The sequence below is a fragment of the Chenopodium album genome, chromosome 14 (assembly GCF_948465745.1).
Source record: "Chenopodium album chromosome 14, dcCheAlbu1.1, whole genome shotgun sequence".
Taxonomy (NCBI): Eukaryota; Viridiplantae; Streptophyta; class Magnoliopsida; order Caryophyllales; family Amaranthaceae; genus Chenopodium; species Chenopodium album.
In genome coordinates this window covers 8,717,363-8,738,615 of record NC_137847.1, presented here as the reverse complement: position 1 = coordinate 8,738,615, position 21,253 = coordinate 8,717,363, and the positions used below count along the sequence as shown (strand labels likewise).

The 21,253-nt window shown below is 31.2% G+C and overlaps 1 protein-coding gene across 1 annotated transcript; it reads right to left on the bottom strand.

The window, feature by feature from the left end:
* Positions 1-7,780: 7,780 nt before the first annotated feature.
* On the bottom strand, positions 7,781-9,536 carry LOC145577722 (protein FAR1-RELATED SEQUENCE 5-like). Its single transcript, XM_081635181.1, has 3 exons — positions 9,497-9,536; positions 7,866-8,579; positions 7,781-7,806 (listed from the first exon to the last, which is right to left on the bottom strand). Exons 1-3 carry the CDS (start codon positions 9,534-9,536, stop codon positions 7,781-7,783), a joined length of 780 nt encoding a protein of 259 aa, XP_081491307.1.
* Positions 9,537-21,253: the final 11,717 nt, after the last annotated feature.

Below are 21,253 nucleotides of genomic sequence, written 5' to 3'. Positions count from 1 at the left end.
TGTTCATATATTTGTTACCTTTTGTTCAAAATGTTAATGTCATATGTTTTAAATGCATTTTGTTCAAATTTTAATGCCTTCTATTTATATGTTCAAAATTTATGCCTTCTGAGTGTTGCACTTTGTTCAAAACTTCATAATAGAATATTAGTGTTTTGGTATACTTTTATATAAATGATATCATAACTACTAAGATTCTTTATAATATTTCAATTTTTTTTAATGGAACTGTTGTTGTATTGTGATCGAGTGCAAAAAAGAGGTATTGAGCAACCAAGGACATACCCAATCATTTTGGCTTAGAATAAAGACATGGTTTACAAGAGAATGAAATTGGAAGGAAAATCACAATTTGGATTGGGAAATGTGTTGCCAAGAATACAAATAACTGAACAACAACAAGCAAGTGCACAACAACAACAAAGTGATGCTTTGCCAATCAATGACAATAAGCAAGCCAAGGTTCATCTACATTTCTGTTCAAATTTTATTTCTATATGTTCAGTGTTTTATGTTATATGTTCATATTCTTTTATGTCATGTTCAATAATAAATAATACTATATTATTGCATTCTCAAATCAGTTACACCTTCATTCTATTAATTTTTGTTGTTCAAAAACTATTAATGCATATTCAAATTACTGTAAGCTTATGTCCATTATTTGATATTGAAAACAGGAGAAATTTTTGGATGAATTGATGGATATTGTCAAGACATTGGGAAGCTGTGTGTCAAAAATGGCTGAGAAGTTGAAGCTAGGAAAAAACCTATTTCCAAACAACATGATTATCAAAAGTGTTGAAAATCTTATTGGAAAAAGAATGAATGATCCTTCCATTTTAAGTCAAGATGAAGACATCTTTGGAATAGAGTCTTTCTTGAAAGCAATTGATCAAATTGAAATAGAGTACTTAGAGAAGAAGGAAGCTGAGAAAAGAGAAGCTGAAAAAAGAAAAGCTGAGAAAAGAGAAGTTGAAAGAAGAGAACTTGAGAAAAGAACAGCAAGGGGGAAAGAGAAGGTTGGGGATGATTTTAACGTTGAAAGGGCTTGGTCATTGGGTATTGATGACCCTGTAACACCAGAAGAAGCTCAAATTGGAGTAGGTGTTGGTCCTATGGAAGGTGCTGCAAGTGGATATTAAAGGATGAAAGAGAGTGTTAATGTTGAGAAAAGTACCCTTGACTTAACACTTTCTATAGGTAGAGGAGAGAAAGGTGAATTGCAAGGTGCTGAGAAAGAAGTAAATGAAGCTGGAAAGTCAACAGATGTGCCTTTTGATATTGCAGAAAGTGGTGGACCTAGAAAGTCATTAGATGTGCCTTTGGAAGACATGTTTGAACAAAGTGATTTAATAGAATCTTCGAAACCAATGATGCAACACTTGATGATATTTGAACAACCCACTTTCAAAGGATTTTCATTATCACAAAGGGTAATGTCATTCTATCTGAACATCTATATGTAGTTTTTTGGGAAACTAGGGTAGAAAAAGAAGAAGGTATGTAAATATTTTAGAAGTAATGTAATGAATCTAATGTAATTTTTTTGGACAAATAGGGTAGAAGATGAAAAAGTAAGGGTAAATTTTTTGAATGAAATCAAAACAAGTACAATTATATATGTATTTATTAAGTATTGAATGATATAACTTTTATATTAACTTTCTATGTTCAAATAATTATCTTTGATGCTCATATATTTTTACTGTATGTTCAAATATACAGATCAACAGAAGAAGAAGGAAAAAGAAAAGAAAACACAGTTTCTGAAAAATCAAAGGGGTAACTGTAAAATAAGATATTAATGAAAAGTTCATTAAATTTTTTTATACTGTTCAGATATATACATATTTTGTTTAGAAATATATTAAGTGTAATTTATATTTGTTATATTAGAAAAAAGACAGCAGAGGATGTTGATGTAACAAAAGACCACGAAGAGAAATTACAAAATTGCCCGCTTGTCTAAATCCACATTCATGATTAAATACAAAGATTTGTTCAAAAATGTTAGTGCAATGAATGCAACCTTGTCTAATTATGCATTCAGTGATGGTCCTAATGAGTAAGTTTTCTAATTTAATTCTATTGTTCATAAATTCATTAAATAATTTCAGATATTTAATTAATAGTTCAAAAATAAAATAAATCTTAATTTTTTTTTTTTTGCTTGTATTGGCAGTGAAGTGTTGTACCATGATGGAGAAAACAGTGTCAACAGAGAAGAAAAGAAGACTCTTGGAACAGATGAAGAGGTTGATACTGCAGTTATCTATGCTTGGGCTCATATTCTGAACCTCAAGGGCAAAAAACATAGCTTATACTTCTCCACAATGCCATACGTAAGAAAATATATATTAAATATTCTCAAATAAACATATTTAATATTCTCAAATAAACTGTTCAATATATTTTGTTCAATGTTCATTATGTTTATGACTGTTCATTATTTGAATTGTTAATTGCAGTTGATTGTATGCACAGACAAAGGTGCAAGTGTAAACACTACCAAAGAAATAAGACTTGAGAAGTTTGCACAAAGATTGCACTATGAAATGAGAAATAGTGGCATTCAAAACAAATTTAGGGAATTCTTGTTTTCAGTGGCTGCATTTAATCACTTCTACTTGATGTGTATCAACATGTACAATGGCACAATTGATTTTATAACAGAAAGCTTCCAATGAATGTCAAAACAACTACCAAATATGAAGATAATCCACAAAAAATGGTAAAGTACTAAATTTTTTTTTATTCAATTAGTTCCTAGGGCGTTCAGTAAATTGAGTTGAGGTGTTCAAATAGTATTTAATTTTGTTTTACAGCTAGAAGCTTTTGCATTTTTTATGCATACTAAAGATTATAAGCCAAGTGAAGTTGCTGAAGTCAAAAGTTTCAAGACTGATTTGATCAAGATGAAATGGAGAAGCAATTTGGATCATAAAAATTGTGGTGTTTACTTGATGAAACATATGGAAACATACACAACAGAGCCTTTGGTAGAATGGAATTGTGACTTGAAAGCAAATTATGTAAGTTTTCAACAATAGTGTTCATATGTTTTCTTTATATGTTAAAAACATTTAATATTTTTTTCATAATTATATGTATGTTTATTTGTTTTCTTTACATGTTCAGATTAATCAAATCAGCAAGCTTAGGGTGCAATATTGTTCAGAAATAATTTAAGCCCCAGCAACAGAGAAGGGTACAAAGTGAAAATGGCAGCAAGAAGAAGAATTGAGGAGAATTAATATTTAGATTTAATGACATTTCAAGAAACTATGATTTTATTTAATATGTTTGAATTTTTAGTTTGAAAGACAAATGTTGTTAAAATTGAGATTGACATAATATGTAATATTTGTAGTAAGTATTGATATTAAGTTTCTGTTCTAATATTGAAGTGTAGTTGTTCATTTTATAACATATGTTGTCAATATTGTTATTGGTTCATAAAACTTAAAAAATGATAATCATGAATTTAAAAATAATGAAAAAATATTCGTATATATTTAAAATTAATAAGAATTTGAATATTATTACATATCAATAGCCTATGAAAAAATATTCCTATGTATTGAAAACCTATGAATTACTTGTCTTGTCAAACATTAACAACATTTCATCATAATTTGAAACATTAGAAGATCCAAAACCATGAGACCCTTCATTCCTTGCATTCCGACCAGCATCAAAATACTAAAAACACAAAAATTAAAAAAAACAATAATAAAAAAATAAAAAAAACACGAAAAATTCAAAAAGAAAAACACAAACATTCAGAATAAAGAAAAAAAAGGTTCATACTTACTTGAAACCATATACTTGTCTCATATCGAAAGCCTTTGTTATGATTCACTTCAGATACTTTCCTTTTTTTAGCTTGCGAACCACTTGTAAACCCACCACCAAAAACCTAAAAAAAAATAAAAAAAAAAAATAGTTCAGATTATAGTATACGAAATTCAAAATAAATTTAAAAATTTCAGTAAAAATGGTACATTTCTTGAAGCTTGTTGAGAAACAGCTGCTGAAAAGTTTGTTGAAGCTTGATCACCAAAAATCTACAGAAAATTCAGATTAGTTCAGAATTTAAAAAAAAAAAAAAAGTTCAAGAAAAACTAATAAAAGTTCAATAACATAATTACATTTGATATAGGAGGCTGAGTAGTTCTTGAGAAAGAATTATTATTTTTAGCTTGAGAACCACTTACCTACAAAACATATAATATATATATATATATTAATAATTTTTTTTAAAAAAGTGCAAAGCATATTGAGTAAAGAGATTAAATTTACAAAAGAAGGCTGAACATTATTTCTTGGAAAGTTATTTGAAGATTTTGATGAGGATGGCTGAGAAGCACTAGTTCCTGGAAAATTATTGGATGATTGACCTTCAAACACCTACAAAATTAAAAAGTTCAAAAGTTAAGAGCATAAGTTCAAAAGTTAATGACTAAAATTCAAAATAAATAAATTAAAATTCAGAAGAATGATTACATTAGCTGAAGATTCCTGAGTAGATTTTGTTAAAGGGTTACTATTTTTGAATCCTTTTCCATTTGAAGCTTGGAAACCACTTCTAACCCCCTCACCAAAAACCTAAAAATAAACATGAAATTAAACATATATAACAGAAAAGTGTTCAAAAAACACAATTAAAATGTTCAATAAAGTACTTACATTTGTTGATGACGAATGAGAAGTATTGGTTGAAGCTTTACTATTTTTACTTTGAACATTCTTTTTCTTTGAAAGTACAGAGAGATTTGAATCTTGTGTTGTTGGATGTGAATAAATCAAAGGATCTTCATCATCATCTAAAACCTGCAAAATAAAATAAAATTCTGAGTTGTTCAATTATAAAATCTATTAGTTTAGAAAACAAAACAAGGGGTTCAAAAGTACCTCAACAACCAATTTTTCGACAGTAGCTCTAGCTTCATCTTTATATTTATCTACTTTCTTTTTCCAACCCTTAGCTTTATTACACGCTTTCTCAACAGTACTTTTTGGCCTGTAGTTTCTCTCACCCTTTTTCCTAGCTATTTTTGGATTGTTTATAGGAAACCCTTCTTCATTAGCTTCTACACCAACTTCAACATCTTTAATATCAATTGGACCCATAAGACTTTCCACCTTTTCACGTAACATATGAAAAGTATACTCAACTTCAGCTCTTGCTACAAGATCATCTTGACATGATGTCACTAATTGAACATACTTTCTAAGCATTTGAACTCTCCAAACAGCAGAAGGAACAACTTTAACCTCTTGACATTTATCTTCATCAGTAACATGACTACACATAGCCTTCTTAGTCCACCTCTTCACTATGTACTGTTCTAGAATCCTTTGAACACAATGAATATTATGTATACAAAGAGAGTGTCCGCATAACAGCCCCATTTCACTCCAATACTTACGAGTGCAATTGATGTTGAAGGTGAATTTCTCATAAGTAACTTCATGCCTTATAATGTCCTTATTTGGCCTCCAAACATAATAACAAATAGTCTCATCATCTTCATGCTTTCGCTCTTGACAACATGAAATACCTTTTGCAAATTGGTCCTCAAAAACCACATACACATAAATAGTATAAATCTCCCTAGCGTGTATGAGCAGACTGACATTAGCTACTGCAAGATGACAGTTACCCCTCAAAAAACGGAAATCTTGCTTACTTTCTTTACTCCTCCACTCTAATATAACATCAAGAAAAGTACTATAAAAGTCACTCAAACCATCTGTTTTATTCAATCTCTTGGAAACCGAATGATTTGTTGTTTCACTCCTTTGGGATGACAAAACTCCACCCGAAAAATAATCCTTTGAATAAGCCGGACACCATTTTTCTTTGATATCATACAAGTGATTTAACCAATCATTTTCTGAACACTTGTATTTTGTCAGCATTCTATTAAAAACAGAAAACAACAGACCAATAATAAAAAAAAGATAACATAATTGCTCAAATTACAGCAATAAAAGTTCAGAACATATAACATACTATTCATATCCACTTACTACACATAGAAAGTAAGCATGTTGAAATTAAATAATTATTAGTTCATATATAAAGAAAGGTTCATATCTGTAAACATGAAATTCAAATATCTAACAATAATGTTCAAAAAGAAATATATCATGTTAATTTCAGTAAATGAAGTCCCCATATATGTAAAAGTAATAGTTCAGATTTCAAACATAAACACTAGTAGAAAATAGTAAATGGGAAGCCCCAAATGGAAAACGGTTATGCAATTCCGCTTCCAAAATCCCAAATTGCAAGCGCTTCGTACCGTGAACCGCTTCCCTTTTTTTTTAAAAAAAAACTACCCATTTTATAACCCATTCTCACGCCTCTTTTCTCCATTCTCATGCCTCACCCGTTCTCTCTCCTCTTCTCTACTCTCCTCTCTTCTCTTTCTCAGTTCTCACTCTCCTCTCTCGATCTCTTTCTCACTCCTCCCTCCATTTCTCACTCCCTCCATTTCACTCTCCTCTCTCGATCTCTTTCTTACTCTCTTCGATCTCTTTCTCACTCCCTCCATTTCTCCATTTCTCACTCTCACTCTCCTCGACCAAAACCCCCAAAAATTTCGAGCAAATTCGAACCAAAAATCATATAATTTCGAGCAAATTTTGAGTAAAATTTCGACTAAAATTTCGAGCAAATTCGTGCATGCGTGTGGGTTTTCAAGTTTTTTAGGTGAAATTCGACCATGAAAACTATAGATCTAGAGTTTTCATGGTCGAATTTGACCTTTAAAACCATAATTTCAAGCCAAAATCGGTGTTTTCATGGCTGTGGATTTGGTTTGGGTGGAGATCATGGTGGGTTAGATGGTTTTTTTTTAAAGGTGGGTTTAAGGGCGGTTGTGGAAGATGGGTTGTGGGTTTTGTTTGGGTGGGTTGTGGGTTTTGTTTGGGTGGGTTGTGGGTTAGGGAGGGTGGAGGTGTGGGGTGGTGGGTGGGTTAAGGAGGCTGGAGGTGTGGGGTGGTGGCTGGTTACGGTTGTGTTGGTGGGGGGGTTAGGGTTAGGGGCGGGTTAGGGGTTCTGGTGGCTGGGTACGGGTATGTTGGTGGTGGCTGGTGGTGTGGGGTGGTTTTAGTTAAAAGTTTTTGTTTATTATCAATTTTTTTGTTTTTTTTGTTGAAAATCAGAAATTGTAATATTACAACAATTAATTAATAAAAATATTAATGTTTTTACATATGTTTTGATTTGTGTATCAATTTAAGTGAAAAAAACCAAAAAAAAAAAAATTTTATTTTTTATTTTTTATAGCCATAATGGGAAGCGGTTTGGCGCCAAAACTGCTGCCCTTTCACTACAAATGGCAAGCGGTTCTGAACTGCTTGCTATTTAAAAGACCAATGGCAAGCCCCCTAAGGGCATGCGGTTTAGAACCGCTTCCCATTAGGGGGTTTAAACCGCTTGCCATTTAGTATATTCTACTAGTGAAAAGTGCAAAATATACAGGCAATAGTTCAAATCAAATTAAAGAAAGCTTACCTTGGCCAGTAATGTTCAAATTCAGCAAGACTTTCCCAATACTTAAGCAAATAATCGAATACTTCTGGAAACCCTTTCAATATTCTGAGTCCTCCTATATTGGTTTTTGAATTCTCACCAAGGTGCCAAGTGCACAAACGGTGCCGAGTGCTTAGAAAAATTTGTCTAATTGCGGCAGCAATTAAAGGGGCTTGATCGGTCATTAAGGTTATGGGGTCTCGACATCCTCCCATAGATCTCATAAAAGCCTCAAACAACCATACAAAACTGCTGGTCTTTTCATTAAGGATAAAACCCATTCCAAACATGACATTATTGCAATGATGGTTCATACCAACAAAAGGAGCACAAATCATGCCATATTTGTTGGTTCTATAGGTGGTATCAAAGACCATTAAATCACCAAAGGCTTCCACCTCAAACTCATAATAAAAGTCACTCTCTTTCGCTTGTCTTGCAACAAAAGACTTGATCAAAGCATTACAATCACCACCTTCTAATCTGCCAGCTTTTTCAGTAGCTAAAGCATTGTAAACATCAGTAACAGTGTAGCATAAATTAGGAGATCCACCAACTTCTTTCCTCAAAGAACGAATAGAATCCGTAGCCCTAACCCCACTAGCCTTCATAGTACTAATGAACTTCAAATGCTCACCTTGAATTTTCCTTTGAGACCTAAGGAGATGTCTCTTCTCAACAGGTATCATAGCATGGTTGTGATCCATATTATGTTTAATAGCAGTCCAAACACCTTTCTCATCAATTACAAAATCAATGAAAGCTTCACAACATGTACGGTAATCCAACTTAGAAAACTTCCTAGGCATCTTAGAAGAAGTATCCTTCAAACCAGCATTTGAACATAGGTAGTTTCTGCCTCTCCAAACACTTGAAGTACCAACATATCGAATTTTCCCCTTCTTAATACTAAATCCATGCCTAAATGCATAATCATTATACATTTCATATGCTTCTGCATCACTTTTGGCTTGTTTCCACTTCAATTCAGACACTTCACTTTCCTTATAAACAACTTCATACTTATAACCTGCAATAAACAAACAAAATGTATAATAAACATTACTATAGTTCAAAAATAAAACAAAAAAGTTCAAATAAGGAAAAACGATGTTCATAATTACTTGTACAATTTCATTTTAAAAAACATACATGATCAAATAAAGATTCAATAAAATAACCTAGAGGTTCATAAATATAATAACAGTGTTCATAATAATACTAATGTGCTAATAACAATTTCTAAAAATAGATACAATGGAAAGTGCATAATACGAATTATAAACAAATAATATTCATAAAATACAAATTAAAGCCTCAAATTCAGCAATTACAATATAAAATCAAATCCAACACACTTTCAACTAAAATATATGTATATCTTTCAAATTCTTCACATAAATTCTTCTACAAGAAATCATATGATCCGAATATTCAGAATCAAGAATTCATGAACAGTTTAATCAACAATTCATCAAAATCATCACAAATTAATGCAATATAATAAGAAATCAAAATCTCTTCACAAATTCCAGAAGCTTATTAAAAATAGATCAATAGTTTGATTAGTTCATAAATTAATCAATAGAAAATACAACTAATTAAACCTAAAAATTATACGATGTTCAGAATCATATTAAACTTCAAATTTCAGAAAAATCAAAAATAAAATTCAGCAAATAACAAACCTAATAATTATACAATGAGATCAAATCAACGAATTAATGAAATACAATAAAAAATCAAAATCTCATCTCAAATTTCAGCAACTAAATAAAACCTAATTATACAATGAGTTCAAATCAACAAATAACAAACCAAACCTAAATAGCGATAATTATCAATTCAAATAATTAGTAAAAATTAACAATTACTCAATAATTACTCAAAAATTACATTAAAAAAACCTAATTAATGAAAATTATCAATTGAAATAAAGAATCTAACCTCCACTGTCAAGAACTTCAGGTACATAAATTAAATCCATGGCAATGAACAACAGTGAAGAACAGAGGAATCAACAATGGTGATAAGCAATTGATGACAACGAAGAGAGAAAAATAGAGGAGAGAGAAAATAGAAGAGAGAAAATAGAAGAGAGAAAAGTAGAGGAGAGAGAAAATTAACGCCCAACAAATTTATGAATGATAATTGTAAAGAAGAAATTGAGAAATTAGGAAGTAATTGAAATAGGAAAGACACGCGAAGAACGTTGAGCAAAAGAAGAAAGTTCAGCCGGAGGAAATTGGTACACGTGGCAGCATACTATTCGTGGTGCACACAGAATAAGGTGCACCATGATTCACCTTATAATTTGCGGAGGAAGTATGCTGGTTGTCCACTTAATTTCCCAAAAAATTATGTAATTGTTTAATTAATGTTTGGCCTAGTTTCTACAAGTAATTCTCAGCTAAAGAATCTGAATTGGGCCAAACAGGGGTTCAAGAACAGCTAATTTATGTTTCTGTAGAAGCCCAAAACAGTTCTTAAAGAGTACAAATTCTTAGCTACACACTTATGTAGCTAACCTAACTGCAACAACCCTATATATGAACATAGAGTACTTCAAAAATGAACATTCGTTTTTTTCTCCTTTCTTTATATTTACCCCTCTCTCTCTTCTTCTTCCTTACCTCCATTAATTTTCTCTCTCTGTTTTCTTCTCCCCTCTTTATATTTACCTCTTTCTCTTTCTTCTTCCTTACCTCCATTAATTTTCTCTCTTTGTTTTCTTCTCCATTCTAAATTTTCTCTCTCCTCTTTCTTTTTTCTTTCCTTATAAGTAATTTTTTTTCTTACCTCACTTTCCTTCAATTTGTAAACTTCTTTATCCTCCTATTTTGAATATTCTCCAATTCCTTACCATGGTAGCATTCTCCATCATCTTCGTCACGATCGTCACCATTTTCTTTTTCCTCATTTTTCTACAATATTATAGATTTGGTTGTTATTCAAAAGAGATCATCAATGCAGGTTAGTTTTTGTATTGTTGATTTTTAATTAGTTTTAATTAGGTTAGATTTGGGCTAAAACTATATTAATTGATTTTTCTGATTTTATAATTAGTGAATTTCACAATTTAATGAATTTTAATTGACTTTTTAATGAATCTAGTACAGAATTTTTGAATATTTTATGAATATTAATTTAATTAATGAGTTTTTGTAATGAATTATTGAATTGTTGCATCTTTAATTTGTTTGTTATAATGAATTTCGGTTTTTTGATTGAGTTGCTACTATTTGTGCATAATTTTTGGAAGAAAAAAAATGAATATGGTGTACTTTAAAATTGAACATTTAGTACACTAAAAATGAACATTTAGTACATAAAACTGAACATATTTTAATAATTCATTTTATCTTTATTTTCCGTTAATAATATATACAATGAATTTGAATTTATATGAATATAAGAAAATCATGTTCATTTTTAATATACTAAATGATCATAATTTTTTTTCATGTGTTCGTTTTTTTATACTAAATGTTCATTTTTTTTAATATATTCATATTTTTTTATGAAATGTCATTTTATTTGGTGTGGTCTACCTATTCTATTATTGAATGATAAATGTTCATTTTTAATATGCTAATATTCATAATTATTTTTGACATGTTCATTTTTTTATTAACAAATGTTCTTTTTTTTTATTATTTTTTACGTGTTCATAATTATTTTTACACTAAATGTTCATTTTTAAGGTTGCGGCCTATCAAATTTATGATTATCATGTTTATTTTTAATATTGAATTATCATTTTTTTAACATGATCACTTTTTAAATACTGAATGTTTAATTTTTTTAACGTGTTCATTTTTTATCACTGAATGTTCATTTGTTTTTACGTATTCATAAATTTTTACTACATGTTCATTTTATAGGCAGTGGTGCAGCTAAGACTAATTGCTTAAAGAGCTTAGAAACAAAAGCTCCAAAGCCAAGCTTCTACTTTCAGTTTCTCGAGGAACTGTTTATACCCATTTAATGAAAGTTTTATTGGATGATAATTAGGGCTGAGCAAAACTACCCGAAAAACCGAAAACCCGAAAAACCGATCCGTAACCGTTTCGAAAAGTAGGGTACCCGATCCGATAACCATAACGGTTCGGGTACCCATTCCGATAATTTGTTATCGGGTATGGTTATGGGTATCATTTTAAAATTAACGGTTACCCGATCCGATCCGATAAGCATTTTTTTGCTTTTTTTCCCTACTTAAATCTATTAATATAAATCTAAACTTTTACTTCACTTCATAATCACTTTATAATATCAATGATTAGTAATATTATTAATAATTTGGTCAAGATTATATGGTATTGTTGTTAATTAGTTTTTAATTATATCATAATAACTACATAATTAAGTTTAATTATCATTATTGGATATCTTATTGGGTATCCGATAACCGATCCGAAAATCCGGGTACCCGAAGTCCGGGTACCCGAACTTATCGGTTCCGGTTATGGGTATCACTTTTAGTGATTTTGGTTATCGGGTACCCGAACCGTTAGTACTAACGGTACGGGTACCCGTCCCAAGCTCACCCCTAATAATACCCCCAGAAAAATAAGAATAGACCGTTTGTCCCATTAGAAATCAATGCATTGTATCTTTCATAATTTCTCTCTCATGAAAAGACCACATTTTTCTCCCTCTCTCTCATATCATAGTTCAACCAATAATCTACATTCGGTAATTTCTGTTGTAACTATGGAAAAAGTACTTGAGATGTAGAAATTGACAAATAGTTACTAATTATAAAAAAAACAGAAAATATGAAATTTAAGCAACCATACAATTGGAAGGGAAGAAGAGAAGAATCAGGAAGATTACAAGGTTGTATGAGTTAAATGTTTGTTGTGATAATGTGATGAGGATTACATGCAAGAATTAGCAGCAAAAAAATTATTTTGTAAAGGAAAGTCGAGCAGCAGCTAGAATTCATGGTAAAGATGATGTTTGCAAAGAAAGAAATGAGAATTTTAATGGTGGGTCTTGATGCTGCTGGTAAAACCAACCACCATCCTTTACAAACTCAAACTTGGTGAAGTTGTCACTAATATAGTACTATCCCCACTATTTCTCTCGTGTACACGTAACATTACAAATATGGTTAGGAAGAGAGTTTGTACACGTAACATTACAAATATGGTTTTATAGGAGAGTCGGTTTAATTTGAAACTCAATTGAGCATTATTTTAAGTTTATGAATTGATATAATTAAGTGACAAGTTCAAGGTTAGGATTCATATAAGCAACAAATTCTAATTTTAAAGTTTAGGATTGATATAAGTGACAAATTCAAATTTAATAGTTGAATTAGCTTGGTTTTATGGTTTATGATTCTAGAGATTGAAAACCCTAACATATTTGAATAACATATCTTAAGGCCTGTTCATATTTACTGAACTGAGCTGAACTGAACTGAACTGAACTGATTGGAGCTGAACTGAACTGAACTGATTGGAACTGAATTGAACTGAACTGAACTGAATTGAGCTGAAATGAATATTTTATGTGAGAGGGAAATTAAGAGCTGAACTGAACTGAACTGAACTGATTGGAACTGAACTGAACTGAACTGAACTGATTGGAGCTGAACTGAACTGAACTGAACTGAAATTAAGTAAATGTGAACAGGCCCTTAGTTTTATGTTTGTAATTCTGTATATATTGAGCGGGAATTTATGTAGAAACCGTGGAGTACAAAAATGTAAGGTTCACTGTTTGGAATGTTGGTGGCCAAGATAAGGTAAGTTTAGTCCAACTCCGTGGATTTTTTATTTTTTATTTATTTATTTAATATTTATTTTTAATTTACATGGTATTTGTATGTTACAACTTTAGACTAGGCTCGTGCGATGCACGATTTTAACATTATTTTACGATTATAACTTTTTTTTTTTTTTTGTGTGTGTGTGTGTGTAATATGTACGTAGTACAAATAATTTAAGCAAAATTTAATAAATTGAGAAATTAATAAAGAATGGAAACCCCAATTCATATAATATGTATAAAATGTACGGAGCAAGAGAAAAAGATAATGTTTATAAGAAAATGAAATAGTTCGACCTTCCTTTAATTTCTCCAATGGAAATTGCATAATTAGTTAATTTAATATAAATTATGTTAGCAAAATGTATAATTAATTTACCATTTTCAAATTTTTATTTATGTTGAAAAAAAATATTGATGTCATTATTTTTATGAGGTTGACATGTGGAAAGTAATGACATCAGCGGTAATTACTTTAGTTATATTTATAGACTAGATCAATTCCCGTGCGATGCACGAATATAATAAAAGAATTTATAATTGTGTAAATTTCAAACACATATTAGTTAAAATATGTAAAATCTTTGTATTATATACGATATTATTAATATAAACCAAACTACAAAAATTAAAATATTGTAAACAAAAGAAAATTCACGTCTAAAATAAATTGTACTGTATTAAAATACTTTGCAACCAATAGATTTTTTTAAAAATAAAAATATGAAATGAAAAAAAAAAAAAGTTTTGGCGGGAAAAAAATGAAGGAGAAGCTGATACGTGTACAATTTGAAAAAAAATGATGATGTCAGAGGTTGTTACTTTAGTAATATTTATAGATAGATTGTTGTTGATCACAACCACGACTTCTTGATATGGATACAGTACACCATCTTTGAGTAACCTATTATGTTTGTATTAGTGAGTTTATATTAGATTAAATTAAATTAAAACAAACTAGATGTTGTATTATTGAGTTTATATTAGATCAAATTAAAACAAACTAGATGTAAGCCGTGCGATGCATGGATTTTTATCTAATATTTTTGTTTGTTGCTATTGATTTTTTTAAAGTTGATAATACAAAGAGGATTTATGATATAAATTATTAAAAAAACAAAATAATATCTTTTCACATTTAAAATTTAATCCTAATATTTGATTAATGAGATATTTTAAAATATAATTTCAAGTGTCAGATAAAAAACTACGAATAGTTATTTAGAATTTAAATTTGTAATAAAAAAATATCTTTTTAATATCTATCATATACTTATACGAGTAATTTTTTTTTTAGGTAGAGCCTAACATTTTTCTTTAATGATGATACATGTATGTTAGGCCTCTCGTGAATTATGCTGGCAAGATAATTCTTTTTTTTTTTTTTTTTAACTTTAGCCTCGGTTGTATTTTCGTTTACCATTGCATCCCTCGAGTTATTATAAATTTCACACCTAAGATGTGGCTGGTTATGGCAACGACCTTTCCTCTCTTCATCCTCAAAGTAGAGGGTATGGTAGAGCTATGAAGCTTGGACATAGTTCACTACTTTTTTTATCCCCAACTTATGAAAAGAATCCAATAAATATTATTTTTACTAGTAACAATATGAAATCCCAAAATGATTACCCACGTAAGAAATATTGTCCGGTTAATTGGTGGTGCTAGCGCATGTGAATTAAATTAATAATGCCTGTTTATGTGTGGTTCACTGCTTTAAAATATTAAATTATATCTTTTCAAACTAAATTTTATCATTCTTTTTTAATCTAATTTTTTTTTAAAATTATTATCTATATGGATTATATATAATTTTAATTGTATTTTTCTTTTAAATCATAATAACAATTATCATCTTTATTTTTTTCAATCTAAATTTGTATTCATGATATTTTTTAATTTATTTTTTTGTAAGATAACATGCTTTAATAATAATAATTTATAAAATTATATATCTTTCCCATATAATCATAATTTTTTTTAATATAAAAAAACATATATGTTTTTTTTTTCTAAATTATCATTTTTTATTTCGATAATTACATAAATTATCAAATACAATTTTTTTTTTGTGTAAATTTTCATATACTTTTGCTTAGATGGTGAGTGAATTTTTAATTCTAAAAAAAAATTCAAATCCAATTTTTAATTGGTTGAAATAATACTTTTGCCTATGAAGCGCGTCGAATGCTCTTGGAAAATGCCTACTTTGTAAATTAACATCAAATACGTTTTTTTTTTTAAAAAATTTTGATGTTTAGATTTTAATATATATCGATAATCTTTAATTTTTAAAAAATGTCTACTTTATTTATATATATTAGATTAGATTAGCTCCGTTAAAAAAAATAAAAAAATAAAAAAATGCCAGATGCTCCCGTAAAATGCCTACTTTATTTATATGTATTAGATTAGATTAGCTCCGTTCTAAAAAAAAAAAAAAAAAATTAAAACAAATTAGCTAAAGTAACTCATGTATTATGTTAAAAAAATCATCCACGTGTTAGTAGTTTATTTATATTTGCAACACGCACTACCAAATAAAGGCCCAATAATGACAACCTATTAATGACGGGCTCAAAGCCCGTCTTATATATAAGACTTTTAATGACAAGATTTTAGACCTGTCATAAAACTTTATCCAACTTAAACTTCAACCCAAATATATCATTCAATTTGTTTACAGTATAAGATACGTTCAACAGAAACAACAACAACAACAACAACAAAAAAAAAAAAAACCAACGAACCAACCAACCTAACTTTCTCTCTCCTCCATTTCATTTCGACATCTTCAGAGGTTTGAAGATCAACATCAAAGCTCTGATTTCAGAGCAATGAATGGTAAATTTATACTTACTCTAGCAATTTAAACTCTCAAATTTCTGAATATTAGATAATTTTTGTCGAATCATCTCTCTAAACACGTTAGATTATCAAGTGATGAAAACCTGGTTTGATTTTGATTTCAATTTCAATTTTCTCCGGTTCGATTTAATGCAATTTACTTATCGTTTCTGCTAGTCTTCTATATGACACTTCATTATATACAAGCCCTAGGGTTTTATTTGATGCAATTTACTTACTTAGTATAATTTCTGCTAGTCTTCTATATGACACTGATAGAAGGCTAACTTCATTATAACAAGCCCTGCCTTTTTAAATTTTTTTTGTGCAACTATTACTTTGCAATCTTTTTTTTTTTTTTGGCACAATAATACTATATTTGGGGGAAATTGAGAGACATTTAAGCTATTTTTCCCCTCTATATTGAAGGTTATGACTCCTTTTTCAAAGCTAAAAGCAATGACAGACTTATTTGAAAGCTGAAGCTAATTTTGTTAGTTTCCCCTACTGCTAGCTGCTGCTCCTGTCCCCTGCTTCTCCTCTCTATTAAGCTGTGATTAAGAAGGTTTATAACAGCAAATATGGAGGTTGATTATAGTTTCTGCCGGGTTTGATGCAGGTTGGTTAAGATCAAATTGGTAAATGGCTATTCTACTTCAAGTGCTTGTTCATCAATTGCAATCTAATTAAATGAAAATGGTAGGAATGCTGTTATATGATTTACATCAATCTTGATTTTCCCTGTTGCTATTAGCTATTAAGGCATTGTTGTATTTTGCAGGTATTTGATGAGCCCAGAAATGGAGTTTGTGAAATTCTTTGGAAAGAATAATGATGTTGATGGACTTACCAATGGTATGATCTTTAAAAAGCGTACCTCGCTCCCTGGGAAATGGGCTTTAGCTAGGCAAGGCTCATTCACCTACGGAAGGCGTACGTCTCGTGCACCTCTAAGCGCCTTTAGTAAGGCACGTTTTTGTGCCTCAAGGAAAATAATAAGATTTAAGTTATAAATTGAAGAATGATGGACATTTTTTCAAATTCAGACTACCTTAGCTTTATATATATCAATATTTAATTTATATATGGTATTAAGTACAGTCAAAGTAAAAAATAATTTGAAATAAATATATAAATACATGCGCCTTGCATATAATAGGCGCGTGTCTTCGCCTTGCGCCTAGGCTACAAGGACCATTTGCGCCTTGGTACGCCTTGCACCTTTTAAAACTAAGGGTATGATCAAAGAGATAAAGCAATACAAGATCGAAATAGGCAACTGTCAGGGAAGGTATTTGATCATTATGCAACTTACCTTCAAAATCATAGAGTAGTTATATTGCTTTTCAGCTTTGCGCAAACTTTGACATGAAATGTAACACCTTTCCGGCTTCCTGCCTCTAAATAAATCTTCCTTGTGGAGTTGTAGTACAAATGTTGTGGATAATTAATTTATGGGAAATTCTCAATGCTAGCTATTTACTTTTGCGCATTCTCATTGGTAACAAAATATTTGGCTAATTCTCTCAAATAGCATTATTTTTTATTAGTTTCTCTGAATTGACAATATTTTTACATTAAGTAACTAATTAGCTTAATTATATGATTTTTAAAAAAAAAATTAAAAAAGTTGTGCAATACTCTTCACCAGCCACCCCACACCACCGACTATCCACCGGAACCCATCACCACCAAGCTCGCCTAAACCCCTCCGAACCCACCCCCACGCTGCGACTAGCCACCAGAATCCATCACCACCAAGCTCGCCTCAAAGAACCCTGCGAACCCTCCACCAAGCTCGCCTAAACGGACCTGCGAACCCACCCCATGCCGCCGAATAGCCACCAAAGTCCACCACCAGAAAGATCGCCTAAACCCCTACGAACCCACCCACGCCGCCGATTGTCCACCAGAATCCACCACCACCAATTGCACCGGATGAAGATTGTCAATTGGGGAAAAATCGAAAACCCTTAAAATCTGAAATAAAAATTTCTAGGCTAATGAGGAATCAATTCAGCAGAGGAAAGGGGAAAGGAAAATGAAGGAAAGGGTGGGAGGTTCAGGCGAGTACAGTTGTATGAATATCGAAGGTGATGGTGGGTTATGTTGGGTTAGCGGCGACGTGGGGTGGCTGGCAAAGAGGGGTCTGTACATTTTTTTTTTGATAATTTTTTTTTACAAGATTGTTAATTAACTGTTAATTATTGTTTAATTAAGCTAATTAGTTACTAATTATAAAAAAATGTCATAATAGAGAAACTAATAAATAATAATGCTATTTGGGAGAATTTGTGAAATATTTTGTTACCATTGAGAATGTGCAAAAGTTTATAGCTACCATTGAAAATTTCCCTTAATTTATTTGTTGAGTATTAATCTTGGTTTACAAATCATATAACTAATATATAAAGCTAAACTTTTAGTCAGGTCATGAGATTGCGACACTTGGCGTTTCAACTTTTCGCCAAGTTTCGCGTCACGCTGGATAGATTTAAATAGACTTCATAAGATAAAAAAAAAAAATTAATAAAGTTAGTTTAGAATTCTATTTGGATAGAATATTAAGATAAAATTGTTAGTTTAGAGTTTTATTATCGATAAAATACCAATATTTTAGATGTACATAATTTTATTTAGAAAAATTATTAGATTATAATTTTCAAAAGAGAAATTTGTGAAAAAAGACCTTTTAAGTGGTTGACTTTTTGTAAAATGACTTTTTAAGTGAAAAGTTGTAAAAAAGGGCCTTTTAAGCTGTATTATGTTTTTAGGGGTATTTGGGTGATTTTTCTGGGTGGTCAACGCCGAAACTCCGGTATTGACTTTCACGTGTCCCCCAAAATGGGGGGAATCTCCCTTTTTATAGGGTCATTAGGATTTGTGCCCTTGTCCTAGGTTTCTATAACCTAGGAATGAGTGGTGTGTCGTTTTATGGCTTTTTTTGGAATTTGGGCCTTGATGATCGCTATTTTCCTTGGGGTATCTGCCTGCCACGTGTCGAGCCCTAGTTGATCCACTTTGGGTTCTTCCTAGGGTGACACGTGTCATGCTCAGAGAGGTCCACGTGGCGGGGTAAAAATACCCAAAACATTTGCCCTTCACAGGGGTGACGTGACATGCCACGTGGCGCTTGTGACAAGTGTCACACATGCATTGGCGCATGTTTTTACCGTTTATCTTGAGTAAAAAGTAGGGTTTTTACCCCTAAAACTTAACCCCTCTATAAATAGCCTTTCAACCCCCCCCCCCCTTCATTTCGAACGTTTACGAAAAAAGTATTTGGGAGAGAATCTTTGACTCTAAGAGAATTTGTCATTTTCTGAGAAGAGTATCAGCTGCCAACAACCTGTCAGCCTGTTCCTACAGACGACCAAGCTTTCCGAGCGTCCCCTGTACCTCCGACTGTAAGGTAATCACCTACTTTTCTCTCTTTTTGTCTTTTTTTTTTTCTTTTGAAAATGGTTTCCCAAACGCGCACGGCACGGCCTAGAATAGTGATCAGCCGGTCACTAGGGACGGCTGAATCTAGAACTAGGACTGTCGACTACCCTTCTTGGATTCCCCTTTGCAAACTCCCCCGAATCCGTCTGTCTTTGTGTCTGTGCAGGACACTATGGCCAGAACGAAAAGAACAGTTAGGCTTCAAAATTCAGACAACTTCTTTAGGGCGCCATTTCTGATCATCCGCTTGGCACTCCAAGTACCCCTAGTGATTCCATTTTGGAAAACTCAGGGGATGAGTTAAGAGATGACGCCTCTGGCTCTATTGATCTGATGAGGCCTCAGAAGAGGAGTTGAGGGAGATACTTCATGCCATGTTCGTCAGGCCTCTCATTTGGACACAAGGTCTAACAGTTCTGATGGCGGATCAAAGTTGTTTCCCTTGTTTTTGAATTAAGCATATTAATTATTTTTGTCATTTATCATAACGTTGCACAATTGCACATGTAAGTGTCGGTGTATTAGACTCATTTTTTAAGCACTTATTGACACACTGAATAAGTATTTTGTTGGCGTGTCAATATATACTATGCACTAAATTCTTTTACTTTCATTAATTTTTCATGCATCACATACCATCCATTCACTATCATTCTGTCAATCGATGAGCCTTTACACTCACTAAAGTGTATTTCATTCGTTATTTTAGTAATTTATGTCAAATTTGACACTCAACAGTCAACACTCTTTAAATTGTCATTAATCAACTGACATCATATTAACTCAAAAAAGTCTCCTCAAACTTCACCATAGATAATAAATTTCGTCAAAATTCTATATACTGTATAAAAGATCAATATCAATGGATGTCAAATAAATGAATGTCAAATATAAAAAAAAAAAGAATAGTATTACTAAGTACAAGAATCAAAGTCAAGCAAATATATAACTGTATTAATCAACCAATTAAGCTTCTAAATACGAATTAGTCATAATAATAAAAATAATGTAATTTGTCTCTTTCGTCCATTGCTAAGAAATAGCAGCAAATCAAGGACAAATAAAGAGCAACGGCGATTGATCAACTTTGGTAGCGCCACTAAATAAATTGGCTGTTTGTTTGCACGTCCATGCTTTTAACAGCCAAGCATTGGGTATTGGTACAACTATCAAACTCATACAAATAATATGAACTATCAATTTAGCTGGCCTAGCCAACATACAATATCTTATGTGTTACATTTCTGTCGCATAAGATATTGAAAGTACTATACTCATACCTAACTAATCTAAAATTGAAAGTAATATACTCATAAAATTTGCTTCTTTTTCCATAAAGAAAAGGTAAAAAAAAAAAAAAGTTAAGGTAACCTTCTCTCAAAATTATACCGTAACTTATCGTAATAAATAAATAAGAAAATTCACCATCTATAAACAGAGCCTAGAACAAGATGATTCTTTTTTTTTTAGGATGTCCAAACGGTCCACCAGAACTTAACTTCAACTACATCCAAATCTAACCCGTTGCACACCTGACTTATGGTAAGTGAGTCTCCCAACAAAATTTTCTGCATACAAAGAGGCTCGAACCCTAGACCTCTTTAACTTAAGTAACCTCAGGTTGCTTACCAC

Bases quoted from the DNA above. Each gene is read 5' to 3' on its own strand.
- LOC145577722 (XM_081635181.1), bottom strand. From the start codon at position 9,536: ATGGATTTAATTTATGTACCTGAAGTTCTTGACAGTGGAG. The intron at 8,580-9,496 runs GTTAGATTCTTT...TGTTTATTGCAG, and splicing joins TGAAGTTCTTGACAGTGGAG to GTTATAAGTATGAAGTTGTT. The intron at 7,807-7,865 runs GTATGAACCATC...CTTAATGAAAAG, and splicing joins GATTTGTGCTCCTTTTGTTG to ACCAGCAGTTTTGTATGGTT.